At 40.1% G+C, this 13,014-nt stretch overlaps 2 protein-coding genes across 4 annotated transcripts; both read left to right on the top strand.

Annotated features, from left to right (window-relative positions):
• The first annotated feature begins 3,701 nt into the window (after window positions 1-3,701).
• LOC122819224 (torsin-1A-like) lies at window positions 3,702-8,650 on the top strand. 2 transcript variants are annotated; one of them, XM_044095781.1, is made up of 5 exons: window positions 3,702-4,026; window positions 5,245-5,510; window positions 5,589-5,764; window positions 5,986-6,113; window positions 6,201-8,650. In XM_044095781.1, the coding sequence occupies exons 1-5, from the start codon at window positions 3,828-3,830 to the stop codon at window positions 6,443-6,445; spliced, it is 1,014 nt and encodes a 337-aa protein (XP_043951716.1). In that variant the 5' UTR covers window positions 3,702-3,827; the 3' UTR covers window positions 6,446-8,650. The 2 variants fall into 2 exon arrangements, with proteins under 2 accessions (XP_043951716.1, XP_043951715.1); XM_044095780.1 differs by lacking the exon at window positions 3,702-4,026 and adding an exon at window positions 4,185-4,472.
• Window positions 8,651-9,545: 895 nt separating this feature from the next.
• On the top strand, window positions 9,546-12,781 carry LOC122819222 (torsin-1A-like). Of its 2 annotated transcripts, none has more exons than XM_044095778.1 (5): window positions 9,546-9,949; window positions 10,508-10,773; window positions 10,979-11,154; window positions 11,824-11,951; window positions 12,027-12,781. In XM_044095778.1, exons 1-5 carry the CDS (start codon window positions 9,619-9,621, stop codon window positions 12,269-12,271), a joined length of 1,146 nt encoding a protein of 381 aa, XP_043951713.1. In that variant the 5' UTR covers window positions 9,546-9,618; the 3' UTR covers window positions 12,272-12,781. The 2 variants fall into 2 exon arrangements, with proteins under 2 accessions (XP_043951713.1, XP_043951712.1); XM_044095777.1 differs by having other exon boundaries at window positions 10,487-10,773.
• The last annotated feature ends 233 nt before the right edge of the window (window positions 12,782-13,014 follow it).

Genomic DNA, 13,014 nt, shown 5'->3' with positions numbered 1-13,014 from the left:
AGTTGCGTCTCGCCACAGAGAGAGGATGTTTAGATTATGTACCGCTGCTCTGACACAATAGGGACGGCTAAGGGAATGTTTGTGAAATGACTGCAGGCATTGTTGCCAAGGCACGGTTTTTTTGTCCTATTGACAATCCTTGGTGTAGAATTTGGGGCCTGTCGTTTTTTTTTTTTTTTGTTGCCCTGCATTGTCCTGGTGCATGATGGGATGTGAGAGTTCCATCTCGTCGCTGCGTGGCGGACATTCACGTCCGACACGGGAAAACCGTCCCAAGGTCGAGGATTTTAACTGCTGCCACCGCAGCGACTGGCATGACAAAAAAAAAAAAAAAAAACTGTCTCCGCGGACATGTAAAAATCGGTTTTGTTTACATGGAAACCAGCAGAAAACCCCCGTCGTAATTCACTCCCTGCTGAGGCTTACACACATGTGGGGCATCCGTTTGGATCTGACAGCAGGTGTTGCAGATTATCCGTGGGAAGCCGAGCTTCATGCAGGTTTCTTCTCCTGGCGGAGGAGCAAACCAGAACACAAACACAGTTGGTTCTGGTGTTTTGAGTTACCTTTGTCATATTTTATAAGAGCTTAACTTTTTGCCCTTCGATAATCATAATCCATCACGGAGGAGATGCTTTTGAAACGTTTTCTTCCTCTCTGCTCTGTTTTTACTCCATGTGGCGGCCAGTCATCAGAGTTTTTAGAAATCCTGGTTCACGTTTGATTTTTAAATTTACCGCAAAACAAATAAGACAGTAGTTTAAGATAATGTTTTTCCACCCACATACCGAGACTGGTGGTTGCACTTTAGCCTGTCAGTTAAAGAGCAATATGTTTGTCCCAACGGGGAAAGACGAAGCGTCTTTTGCTGTAGAATTTAACTTAATAAAATATCCAAGAAATTATTTGTCTCAAAGAAGCACCAAATCTTAAAGTCGGTATTCCATGCAAAACTCTAACACACCGCATGAAAATATCAGCACCAAAATATATCAATAAAATTAAATTGCCTAAAGATGGACCAAGTAATTGCTTGACGGTCACAATTGGCCAATTTTCAAACTGATTGATCCTCCCAGGTGAGCGACCAGTTGGAAAATCACAAATGAAATCTTTTTCAGAGCAATTAACACAACACACAAAAGCACTACCGAGTTGTGGTGACGACAACAATCTTCTCCAAGTAGAAGTGAACTGTTTAATGTCTGAGGCGGAAGAAATAAATAGATGTAAGAAGACATTTCAGCTCTCCGTTCAGGATGCTAACCAGTAGCGGTAAACTCAAGAGGGCGTCGGCCTCAAGGTCTTGGTAGAAAACAGGAAGCTTAAACGTACCCAACCTCACCTCTGTTGTTCATAGCATATGTTGGAGTTAGACATATTTGAGAAAAACATTAAACTATCCTAATATGAAGATGTTGATCAATTTTAAGGCCACACTAGGTTTGTCTTAAAAGGGTAAAACCGTGTTTTACTGTGACTGCTCTGCCCCGTATGGTGGGACGACGTCTCTGCTCAAAACGTGTTTATTGACTTGTCATGGCGGAAAAAGAAGAAAAAAAAGATTCTGCATTGACTAAACTGCAGATGAGAATTTACAAATATCTGATCTGTGAATCCGTAAAAATAAATTCCTGGGAAAAGACCTGTTAGCAACCCAGAACAGGGATTAGAACAAATTAAAAATCCAGAAAAACTACCTTAGCAGCTGCGTGTTAGACTCCTATTCTTCCAAACCAGAAAAGGAATTAGAGCAGAGGATACTTACTTATACTCATCTACCAACCCTGAATAGGAGTATCTAGTTTATACACTTTAGATCAACATTGGATTCTTTTTCTTCTTTTGCTCTTTCCTTTGGTTTATTTGGTTTGTATTTCCTTTTAAATCCTGTAAAGCACTTTGTATCGCCTTGTTGCTGAAAATGTGCAATATAAATAAAACTACCTTTACCAAGTTTATAGCTTTATTTCTTACTGCAACAACACTCCATTAACTGAACAAGAAGAGGTTAGATTTGGTTTTAGAAAATCAAGTGTTGTATATCGTTGCCCAATATTGAGATCAATTTAAGTTTTGTTCTCCCTTCTTCTCATCATATCAATGATTTTGAATTTTTGGCAGTTTTTTCTTGTACGCCAGCAGGTCACTCTTTCTTTAGACCAGAGTGACATTTGTATTGTTTTCATACGTTCATTAAACATGTCTGGGTTTTTTTGCCATTCCCCATTCAATAAATATTGCAACCAGGGATTGTCGAATGTGAGCCTCCCATTTCACTCCTGAAAGCAGAACATGATGGAACTCCCTATAGTTTCCGCCGAAGCTTGGTATCACTAAAATGTGTTTGCAGCGCCACCATCAGGAAGAGCTTAAGTCCCGCACAGATTGCTAGTTTTACAACAGATCAAACAGAGGCAACAAAATATAGCAGTGCTGCCCCCCTCGCAAAAATGTGTACTTCATTTTATGTTTTATATTCGGAGAGCAATATGAAAATTGCAATTTCAAAATGATTTAATTTCCTAAGGTGGCGGGGACATTAACACTGACATGACAAGTCATTAGATTTTGGGGTAATTTCTTTTTCCCAGTGAGACAGCGTGGGAGTGGGGAGCTGGAGGATGGAGGGAGCGTTTTAGTGTGAGTGGTGGTGGCACTGCTTTCTGTTTATAGAAGGATTAAAGGTTGACCTGCGCCCTCTGGTAGCCTTCTCCTAACTACTGTGGGAATATGCGCTGGAGAAATGAAAGGAAAGAGCAAAGAGCTCCAATCATCCAGTCATCAGCTCGCATCCACACGCTGCCTATTCCCACTCGATGACGGCTGAAACGGTGACCGGATTTTTCTGGAGGAAGTCTTATTAAAAAAAAAAAAACAACCTGCTTCTACAATTGGCTGCTTACTTGTTTATTTATCTTTTCTGAAAAGAATCTCCATTGTTTACATGTTGATCAATACCAACCTGGAGGAATGACTGATTTCAGATGCAACAGTATCTCCATGGCACCAGCAGTGATGTTTTATTTTGTCACAGTATTCATCCAGTTTCTGTCTTATTTTCTGCATCCTAATGGAGATGAGTTTTTTTTCTCTCTTTCTCTTTAATTTTTTTTCTATGCTTTTATTAAAGTTTGGTTGGAATTGTGTGTTTGGTGCGTTTTATGTCTGGTTCTGAATCAATGGGACCTCTCTCAGCTGTATTGTAGCGCCACCATGCGGCTGATAAGTCTCACTTAAATGTATTTCGTCTGGTGGCTTTTTTTCCCCTACATTTTGCACCTAACGTTAAAAAAAGTTGCATTTGGGTTTGTGGAGATATTTTTACTATAAGAAACCAGGATCCATTTATTAAGCAGATGACATTTCTTTTAAGCTTATTTTGCTTTATCAAGAGCTAAACAAAATATATTTTAGCAGAAAGGTTAAGAATATGCATATAAATAATTATTATTTTGTGATGTGAAACACTATGACGTGTCTTACAGCCACGTCATAGTGACCCCAACTGTGAAACAGTGGTGTTCATATGATCTCCAATGATTATATTTAAGCAACAATTTTGTAAAGCGATAAAAAAAAAAAAAACAATCAGTCTCGAGTGACTTGTGAGAAAGGTATGTCTGTACTCCAGGGACTCAGGGGCTGAAAGAGTTAGGGAAACTCAGCCATTAATGTCCAAACTGAACTCCTTTAAGAAGAAGAAGAAGAAGAACCTTTGGACCCTGACGTCACCAATTTAACAACAGCAGCTCTTCCCCTTCGAGACGCTTCGCCATAACAACGCCTTCCTCTCGGTTTTATCCCGGTTTGCCGTCGTAAAAGAAATGCAGCCGAGAAAGCAACACGTTCTGCTCCTCTGGTTGCTTTTCTACTCCAGCATGGCGGAGGCGCTGGAACCCATTAGCACCACTATCGCAGTAGGAATGGCTGCGGCTCTCACGGGAATTTTAGCGAGATACCAGAACATTTTCTACTACTTCCACGAGTGTTGCCGACCCGAGTGGATATCATTCAATATAACAAGTAAGCTAGCAATCCTGCAAAGACTACTGCTTTTCAATGTTGGTGGGGGTTTTTCTTTCGCTTTAATCATTATGAGTATCTAGTTTAAACAATTTTTTCCACCCTGACTTGAATGAAGCTCAAAACATATAAAAAACAAAAAAAAACAATGACGTAGGCGGAAGCGCCCGTGCAGGCTTTCCGTCGTTTTTTTTTTCTCTCTCTCGTGCTCTCCACACCATTTTATCCCGCAAAAACGTCTTATGTCGGAAATACACCTTGTGGCTCGACAATGAAAGTTCCGCATATCTGTTTGTGGGTGACATTGACATTCAGCGGGTTGGTGAACGCGTTTGATCCGATCACAACAACGGTGGTAGTCGGTGTCGGGGCTGCGCTGGGGCGGACTATCTTCAAATACTTTAAGGAAACATGCGATCCAAAATGGATAGCTTATAATGCAACAGGTGAGCTCGAATGCAACGTTAATACTTGATCTTGATGTAAAAAATCTACTTTGTTATTCATTTGCACTAACGGTAAAAGACGGTAAAATGGCGCTTGTGTGTGTGTGTGTGTGTGTGTGTGTGGCAATTGGGGGGTAATGTAAACTGAAACCGAAAAATATTGCCTTTTTAGCTAGTGGTTCTAGAAAATGTTGCAGAATTTCTGCATCTGTAGATTTCCACAGCAGTGTAGTGCACATTAGAGGGCTCAAGAATTAAAAAAAACTCCCTCATAAACAACAAAACGGACATCAATAGTTAATACAGCTTGTTATTCATTATCGTGGCATAGAGGTGTTGTTACCCCTTTTCTCCTTCTTCTGCAGCCAACTGCAGTAGCAGTCTGTTTCGCAACGAATCTGCAGAAACCTCTGACTGAAGACACTTTAACCTTGTCAACCTTATGGCACAATATCCAGGGAAAAAGAAGATATTTACAGTAGTATATTCGGGATGACATCTCCAGTTGTTGGCAAGCATTGCTAATCCGCCTTATTTGCTTTTGCAGCTCCTCTTTAAATCTCTGTCTTACCATATTAGTTAGAAATCCAGGCAGAGAGACATTGGAGTCAAGGTTGTGATCCTTCATAATTTTGATCAGTGGGAAATATCTTGTTGCCACAGTTACGCATCATGACAACCGTAGTAGGAAAGTGAAAAACCAAACGCAAGAAAAATCAGAATCGACTTAACGGCAACCAATCCTGATGCCTGTCTTGTCTAAACTCTCCAGGGCTCAAGACGGATCTGGACAACAAGCTGTTCGGACAGCACATCGCGTCTCGCATCATCTTAAAAGCCGTGAACGGCTTCATGAGCAACGCGAACCCGAAGAAGCCCCTGGTGCTCTCTCTCCACGGGTGGACCGGCACCGGGAAGAACTTTGTGAGCCAGCTCATCGCCGAAAGCGTTTTCGCCGAAGGAATGCAGAGCCGCTTCGTCCACGTGTTCACGTCCACGCTTCACTTCCCGCACGCGGACCACATAGCCACCTACAAGGTGAATTGTAGTCCATGTAGAGTTTTACAGCAGATTTCAGCCGTCTGACCTGTTTTACTTGCTTGCTTTTGTCCTCAGTCTCAGTTGCAGCAGTGGGTCAGAGGCAATGTGACCAACTGTGAGCGCTCCATGTTCATCTTTGACGAGATGGACAAGATGCACCCGGGCCTGATTGACAGCATCAAGCCATACCTGGACTACTATGAGAAGCTGGACGGGGTTTCTTATCGGAAATCCATCTTCATCTTCCTCAGGTAGACGACTAGGTCTTCAGAAGATTTTGCTCGTGTCTGAGGAAATGAATACTACTGGTTTTATTTTGATTTTTGTCAATGTAGTAAATGAAGAGAGACAAGGCATTTTTCTGAGTGCTCTATAGTGAACTACAAGTGAACTCCGTTTCCTAATTACAAGACTTCAAAAGGCGATTGGTTGCACTGGATTTTATGTACCGCTTCCGGTTTTCACCCGACAGCAACGCAGGAGGAGACGGCATCATCCAGACGGCCCTGGAGTTCTGGAAAGCGGGAAAAAATCGAGAAGAGATCGAGCTCAAAGACCTGGAAACGACACTCTCGCTGTCCGTGTTCAACAACAACAAAAGTAAGCCGAGGTCACGTCGCGGTTTCTTTAAACAAAACAAAAAAAAAGTAAAGTTCTTGAAGTAGTTTTCCGTTTCTCTTCCCTCAGGCGGCTTCTTTCGTACAAGTTTGATCGACAAGAACCTGGTGGACTTCTTCGTTCCCTTCCTGCCTCTGGAGTACCAGCACGTGGTACAGTGCGCCATGGCCGAGATGGAGGCCAGAAAGCTCACACCGAACCCCGACGTGGCGGACAAGGTGGCCAGGGATTTGGTCTACTTCCCCAAATCCGAGCGAGTGTTCTCCGTCAAAGGCTGCAAGACGATAGAGAGCAAACTGGACTTCTACACATAGATGTGCGCATCTGAAGGACATGAAAATGAGTCACTAAGTGCACTTTTTTTTTAAGAAAAAGAACTTTGCAGCCAAAATGACTAGAGACAGGAAGCCAATCTGGCTGAAGAGAGCTAAGTGACGGTTTCTCTGTCTGACCTTGTGGCCATCATGCCATCAGGAGCCCTTCTCACTTTCACTCAGCGCCAGCCGGATGAAATATTCAAGCGGTCGGAGCGATTTGTCGCTTGCTAAAGAGCTTAATCTCCGCTTTTATGTCGCCAGTCTCGGACGGTTGTGTCTGCTTGCAAAAACTCTTAAATATCGATGTCTTCTTGTCAGGGAAACCCGTTTCCCTTTGGAGCCGTTCTCCGTCGTGTTCTTGATGTGAACGGACTGCCTTAAATCTTTATCTCAGTTTCTAGTAGAATCAACAGCGGTTCATTTACCTCAATAAACGAGCAGCTGGAGGTGTAGGTGAGGTGAAAACAAGAAGTCTCTTTTTTTAAAAAAGAAAAAACTAAAAAACTTAAATCTAGTGTTTTTTATTCTGCACTGTTAAACCTCACTGCACTGCAAAGATTACACAAGAGAAATGAAGTGTTGTAACGTGATTTGTATTTGAGAAACTCAGAATGGTCGTCAGTTCTGATCGTCTGAATGGAAACGGTTTCGGTTGGCGTTTCCCAATCGAAGCGTTACATTGCGTGTAGCATACAGTGATTCTCAAAAGCGAGCGCTCGCTTCTGAAAACGTCAGGTTTTTGTTACGCAAAGAAAACGAGACCATGACAAATCGCTTTAAAACATTTTCACATGTAATGTTGGGGATAAATTTATCGTTACGACAACATAATGCAGTGTAGTCATTTTTAAAAGGTAAAGGTTTTAGGGAATTAACTTAGACATTGACCTGGAGCCATTTTGTAATAAATCCCTGCTAAGATGGACATTTATTTCATTTTTCCAACACTCAGACAGATAATTTTTGTTTTCAGTAAACCACAAGCTGAAAGACCTTAACACTTTATTTATTTTATTTTTATTTTTTTACTTAAACACATATCGCATAATTTTGTACAACTCTTAACACAGATCAGCTGAAAAATAAATAAATCATTTGGAAAGCATTAGCTTAGCTTCAGTAGCCTAGTTTTATAAACTATTAATTTAAACATCTGGGCATCTTTCATCCAGCATTTCAACTTGCAACAGTTCTCCAAGTCTATTTCATGAGGCGATTTACAGTTGATGTTTGTTCTGAACTTTAGCTTGGCCATGACAAAATATCATTGCAATATCAGTACGTGCAAAATCAAAATTAGCGGTGCACCGACAAATTGGCTGGCCAACAAATCAACCCTGATTTCTTTTGTTCGGCAATCGGCCGTCACGTACATAAATCCACCGATCTTATCTATCCCCGCAAAAGTCTGAAAATTATGTTTCGTCATCCTATTGCTGCCAACTTGGTGTCTTTGTTGCTGTATTTAGTGACTTTATAGACAAAAAAAAAAAAAAAGCCAAAATTGGAATCGGCAGGTCATTCATTTAAAAAATTGGTCAGTGATCGGCCAAAAAACTGCAATCGGTGCACTCCTAATTGAAATGGCAAAAATCTGCCTTAGACACAATATTTGCTCTTGGTGTTTTTGATGTATTTGACCAACAGGATGCTCTTAATATTTACAACTGATGTATAGTTTTAGTGGCTGAGCTGCCCATGGAGGACGATAAAATAAAATTTGGGGTAATAATTAATGTTGCTGGAATTTTCGGCAAATCATAGATTTTTCTGGTATTGTGCAGACCTAGTGTTTACTCGCATAGAGTGAATGATGAAATTGAATCTACCACATTTTAAGTTTAAGGTTATTCAGAATTATTAAACTGCATAAAACCTTTTCAACTGTTTTTTCTTTTTCCTTTAGTTGACTTGTACAGAATAAATGTTACATTAACGTTGGAAAAAGTTTAGATGATTCCTCATTGTTTCAGTGCTATAGGGGCATCTATTCTTTTTTTGTAGCTACTGTATTCCACCTGTTAAGCAGCGGGATGAAGTACACGCTCTGTTGGTTGTACAAGTGTTAAGAAGAAAGCAAACATTTGCAGTACGACTGCTACTGTTTACCTCTGAATGTGAACGTAAGTTTCTGCTGTGACACACCACCAAGAAATCATTCAGATCACAGCTAATAATAATAATAAAAAAAATGTTTTTGAATATCAGCTTTTCACTCGTTAATATAAAGGGAACACCACATTCCACCTGATTCAGTGGCCACTATTTCATCACTTCAATAAACCCTTCATGGGTTGAAAGTTGTGTAATCATCAAACATCTTGCATCGCATGACTGTGCAAAGTGCAACTTCGGGTGAAACTGTGAAATAAAAAGTGTAAAACTGATGCAGCAGGAGAACCACAAACACTGTAAACCAAAATAAGTTGGTTATTTTGTAGGAAAAAGGCTTTTTTCATGAAAAATTAAGTACGTTAAAACAAACCTCACTTCTATTTAGAAATAGCTTTGCACATTCAACGTGTATTATCATGCCATTATCAATATATTACTTGAAAATGGTCAACATTATCATTTATCCCAATAATTACTGGGACAATTTATTGTCCAGCAAAATATGTCATCATTTCAGGTTCAGCTAAAAACAGTCTTAAGATTAAATAATAGTATCCACAGATCTGAAAAGCTGTCTGTGTTCTTGACCAGTGTTAGTAGTTTCCAAGTTATCTTGTGCTGCTATTTCTTTGTTTTTTTCTTTTGTGAAAATATTATAGTTCTTGGAGGGAATTGTTCACAGTTAATTGCATGCCATTTGTAAGCTTTGTCACCGTTCACTTCTGAATGGTGGTGATTCAGAAATATGTCTTTGTTCATTTGTTATTTATGAGCAGAACTAGAGTTTAACAATAAATACCACGTTAAATGTATCATCCAAACATTTGCTCACACTTTAAAATTAAGTCCTAGCAGCTTACAGTGTGTAAATTAACCCGACTAATAAATGTTGGTAGGTTTCTGGGTACGTAGTTACGTGGCAGTTATGACGTAGTTTGTAGTTTGTTAGTTGATGGAAACTTTAAGGAAGTGTTCCTTTGATTACAGCTCGGCTATTTTGCATATGATTAATCTATCTTAAGTAAAGGGACACACACCACAAGCTTTTAAGATAAATGAAACAGTATAAGGCACCTTTGGACCGTTGCATGACCACTTTTACAACAACAGCACTTTCCCTTCGAGACGCTGGTTTTGTTCCTCTGTTCTTCGTGGTTTTAACCCAGTTTGTCTTGCTAATCGAAATGCAGCCGAAAAAGCAACGTGTCCTGCTCATCTTGCTGATTCTGTCGTCCAGCATGGCGCAGATGCTGGATCCCTCTGAGATCGCTTTGGCAGTGGGAATGGCTGTTGGCGCTGTTGGTGTCACAGGAATTTTATCGAGGAGCATTTTCTGCTACGTCAAAGAGTGCTGCTCACCCGTTTGGATATCCTTCAATAGAACAAGTAAGCGAATAAATTTCATTTCATATGAAACAGTACAGCTTCTGAGTGTTGTGGGTTTTTTTTGTGTCAAACGTAATTCTACAAAAACGTCTTATGTAAGAACAAAATCTGAGTGGTTCGACAATTAAAGTTTCACATGTATGTTTGATGAACGGGTTTGTTTGTTCTATGAAAGCGAAACTGAAAGCTGTTTGGCTCCAGCACCTGTGGCAATACTTCTACATATATCACCTCAGCAGACTGTGATCATTCACAATTTAGGATATTTTAAATTTGTTTTTGTTATTTTTTATTTGTTTGAAATAAACATTCATATTCAATATTCAGTCTGCCACAAAAGCTAAAAAGCCTTTCCTCAATCTCAAGGGCTCAAATCTGTTGTTCCAGTTTGTAAGAGGTATTCATTCTTATGCATTCATTCTTATTAATTGACAAGACAACAGGGATTACTCCACAAATTCAGAAAAAAAATGATGGCGTTCCTGCAAACCTTTCCTATAAGACTCAAGTGGTTCCAGCCACTAATCTCCTGATCAGCTTTTTGTCTAAACTCTTCAGGGCTCGAGACGGATCTGGACAACAAGCTGTTCGGACAGCACATCGCGTCCCGCATCATCTTAAAAGCCGTGAACGGCTTCATGAGCAACCCGAACCCGACGAAGCCCCTGGTGCTCTCACTCCACGGGTGGACCGGCACCGGGAAGAACTTAGTGAGCCAGCTCATCGCCGAAAGCATTTACAGCAAAGGAATGAAAAGCGACTTCGTCCACTTGTACACATCCACTTTTCACTTCCCACATAGGCATATGTTTAATATCTACCAGGTGAGGAATACCCCACATCTCTAGTCAAGTCAGTTTTATTTGTAGTTCAAAATTTTTTACTTAAAAAAAACATAATTCTGAAACCAATTAAATTGTGAACAGCAAGCAATGAACAATTATTACATTTTGTCAAATAGACTAGATATAATAACGAAATGTTTTAACATTTGGTGGTGTGATAATTGCTGTTTTTAAATCCTCTCAGTCTCAGTTGCAGCAGTGGGTCAGCGGCTATGTGACCAACTGTGAGCACTCATTGTTCATCTTTGATGAGATGGATAAGATGCAGCCGGGCCTGATTGACAGCATTAAGCAGTACCTGGAATACTATGACAACCTGGATGGGGTTTCTTATAGGAAGTCCATCTTCATCTTCCTCAGGTAAGACCACACAAGATTCCGGTTACATTTTAAAGAAGACCGCTATAGGCTACTGTTATTTTGAGTTATGATGGATATTTGTGATCATGAAGTAAATGCAGAAAAATACAGCATTTTTTTCCTAGTAGTTTTTATATAAACAACTCTGAAACTCTACTGAAAGTGGGTCTGGTATTCCGACACATGAATATGCTTTGACCAATGCTTCCATTGACGCTCTGACCGTGTTACTGGAAGATGAACTTCCACTACAGTGTGAACTCCTTTGCAACCTCAAGCAGGTTTTCTTCCAGGCTCCCCAAAAGCTGCCATGATGCTGTTGGCTTCTTCTGTGGTTTATGACCTCCATGCTCAGGTTCAGTTTAGGTTGGTAGCTTTGCTACTGTGTGAAGCTCGTCTTTTTTAAGATGATACGTTGTGAGATGTCCACAGCTTGGGATATTGCTTCAGAACCTAATCCAGTTTTTAAACGGTTTCATCTCTAACCTGTCTGTTGTGTTCTCTAACTTCATGAGATGGGTTTTTCTCTGATATTCTTGGAGACTTGTTAAAAATGTTAAATCATACAAGTGAACTCAGTTTTGTAATTACGAGACTTCTAAAGGCGATTGGTTGCTCTGGATTTTCGTTTTAAATTTCAGCAAATCGTTTCTGGTTTATATCTGACAGCAACGCAGGAGGAGACAGCATCACTAAGAAGGCTCTAGAATTCCGTAAGGCGGGAAAAAGTCGAGAAAGGATCACGCTCAAAGACCTGGAACAAACACTCTCGCTGTCTGTGTTCAATGACCAAAATGGTAATCCCAGATCTTGACAACTTTTCCTTAAAATCAATAAAAGTGCTGAGTCCTTTTCCGTTTCCTGTCCCACAGGGGGCTTCTTTCACACAAGTTTGATCGACAAGAGTCTGGTGGACTACTTTGTTCCTTTCCTTCCTTTGGAGAAAACACACATAGTCAAGTGCGCCATGGCCGAGATGAAAGCCAGAAACCTCAGACCGAACCGCGACGTGGCGGACATGGTGGCCAGAGATATGATCTATTTCCCTAAACATGAAGGAGTCTTCTCTTCCACAGGTTGCAAGACGGTACAGCACAAACTAAACTTCTACAGATAGATGTGTGCATTTGAAGGGCATGAGGATGAGACACTATGTGACGTGACGAATGTGAACAAACTACAGGAAGTAGCCGCCTTACATCTTTGTCTGTTTTTATTGGAAGGAACTTTGCACTTCAGCAGCTCTTTGTTTACCTCAATAAATGACCAGAGCTGTTAAATCTCATGGCACGCTGCTAAAAATTGTACAAGTGAACTTAAATGTCATAACAAGATTTGTTTTTAAGAAACTCAGGATTGTCATCAACTCTGATTGTCTAAATGGAAACGGTCTTTGTGTTGATGCTTCCCAAGCACTACATCATGTGAAATATGTCAGGTGATTCTCAGAAACAGGTTTTTGTTATGAAACAAAATCAAGACCATGATAATTGTTTTAAAGCAATAATATAATATATTATAATGTATTTTTATGAACATGTACAAAGCAGAACACATTGCAATCATATAGGGTAAATATGGGAATGTATTAATTTAGACTTTGACGTGAAGCAACTTCTGTAATAAAACATTGTTAATATGGAAATTCATTTAATTTTTCAGCACATATCACATTTTTTCCTAAGGTCATGCAGCCCTAGTAGAGAAGTAAATAAATCACTGAAATTCCCATGTTGGAGTCTGTGGAAGTGAAGACAGTACAGATGTACCTAAACTAAAATAATCAAGATCAGATCTTTCTAAATATTATAATTGTCACTTTTGGTTCATAATCAGCTTCAGAATTGTCATCTGTGGAGA

This window comes from Gambusia affinis, linkage group LG17 (assembly GCF_019740435.1).
Source record: "Gambusia affinis linkage group LG17, SWU_Gaff_1.0, whole genome shotgun sequence".
In the NCBI taxonomy this organism is placed as follows: Eukaryota; Metazoa; Chordata; class Actinopteri; order Cyprinodontiformes; family Poeciliidae; genus Gambusia; species Gambusia affinis.
Note: the sequence above shows the minus strand (reverse complement) of the source record. Positions and strands in the feature narration are given on the sequence as shown.

What these genes read in the sequence shown, in the direction of transcription:
- LOC122819224 (XM_044095781.1), top strand. Translation starts at nt 3,828, where the DNA reads ATGCAGCCGAGAAAGCAACACGTTCTGCTCCTCTGGTTGCTTTTCTAC. An exon ending in ACCACATAGCCACCTACAAG is followed by an intron (nt 5,511 to 5,588) that starts GTGAATTGTAGT and finishes TTTTGTCCTCAG; the next exon opens with TCTCAGTTGCAGCAGTGGGT. An exon ending in CGTGTTCAACAACAACAAAA is followed by an intron (nt 6,114 to 6,200) that starts GTAAGCCGAGGT and finishes CTCTTCCCTCAG; the next exon opens with GCGGCTTCTTTCGTACAAGT.
- LOC122819222 (XM_044095777.1), top strand. Translation starts at nt 9,619, where the DNA reads ATGAAACAGTATAAGGCACCTTTGGACCGTTGCATGACCACTTTTACA. An exon ending in GATATCCTTCAATAGAACAA is followed by an intron (nt 9,950 to 10,486) that starts GTAAGCGAATAA and finishes TCTCCTGATCAG; the next exon opens with CTTTTTGTCTAAACTCTTCA. An exon ending in TCCATCTTCATCTTCCTCAG is followed by an intron (nt 11,155 to 11,823) that starts GTAAGACCACAC and finishes TATATCTGACAG; the next exon opens with CAACGCAGGAGGAGACAGCA.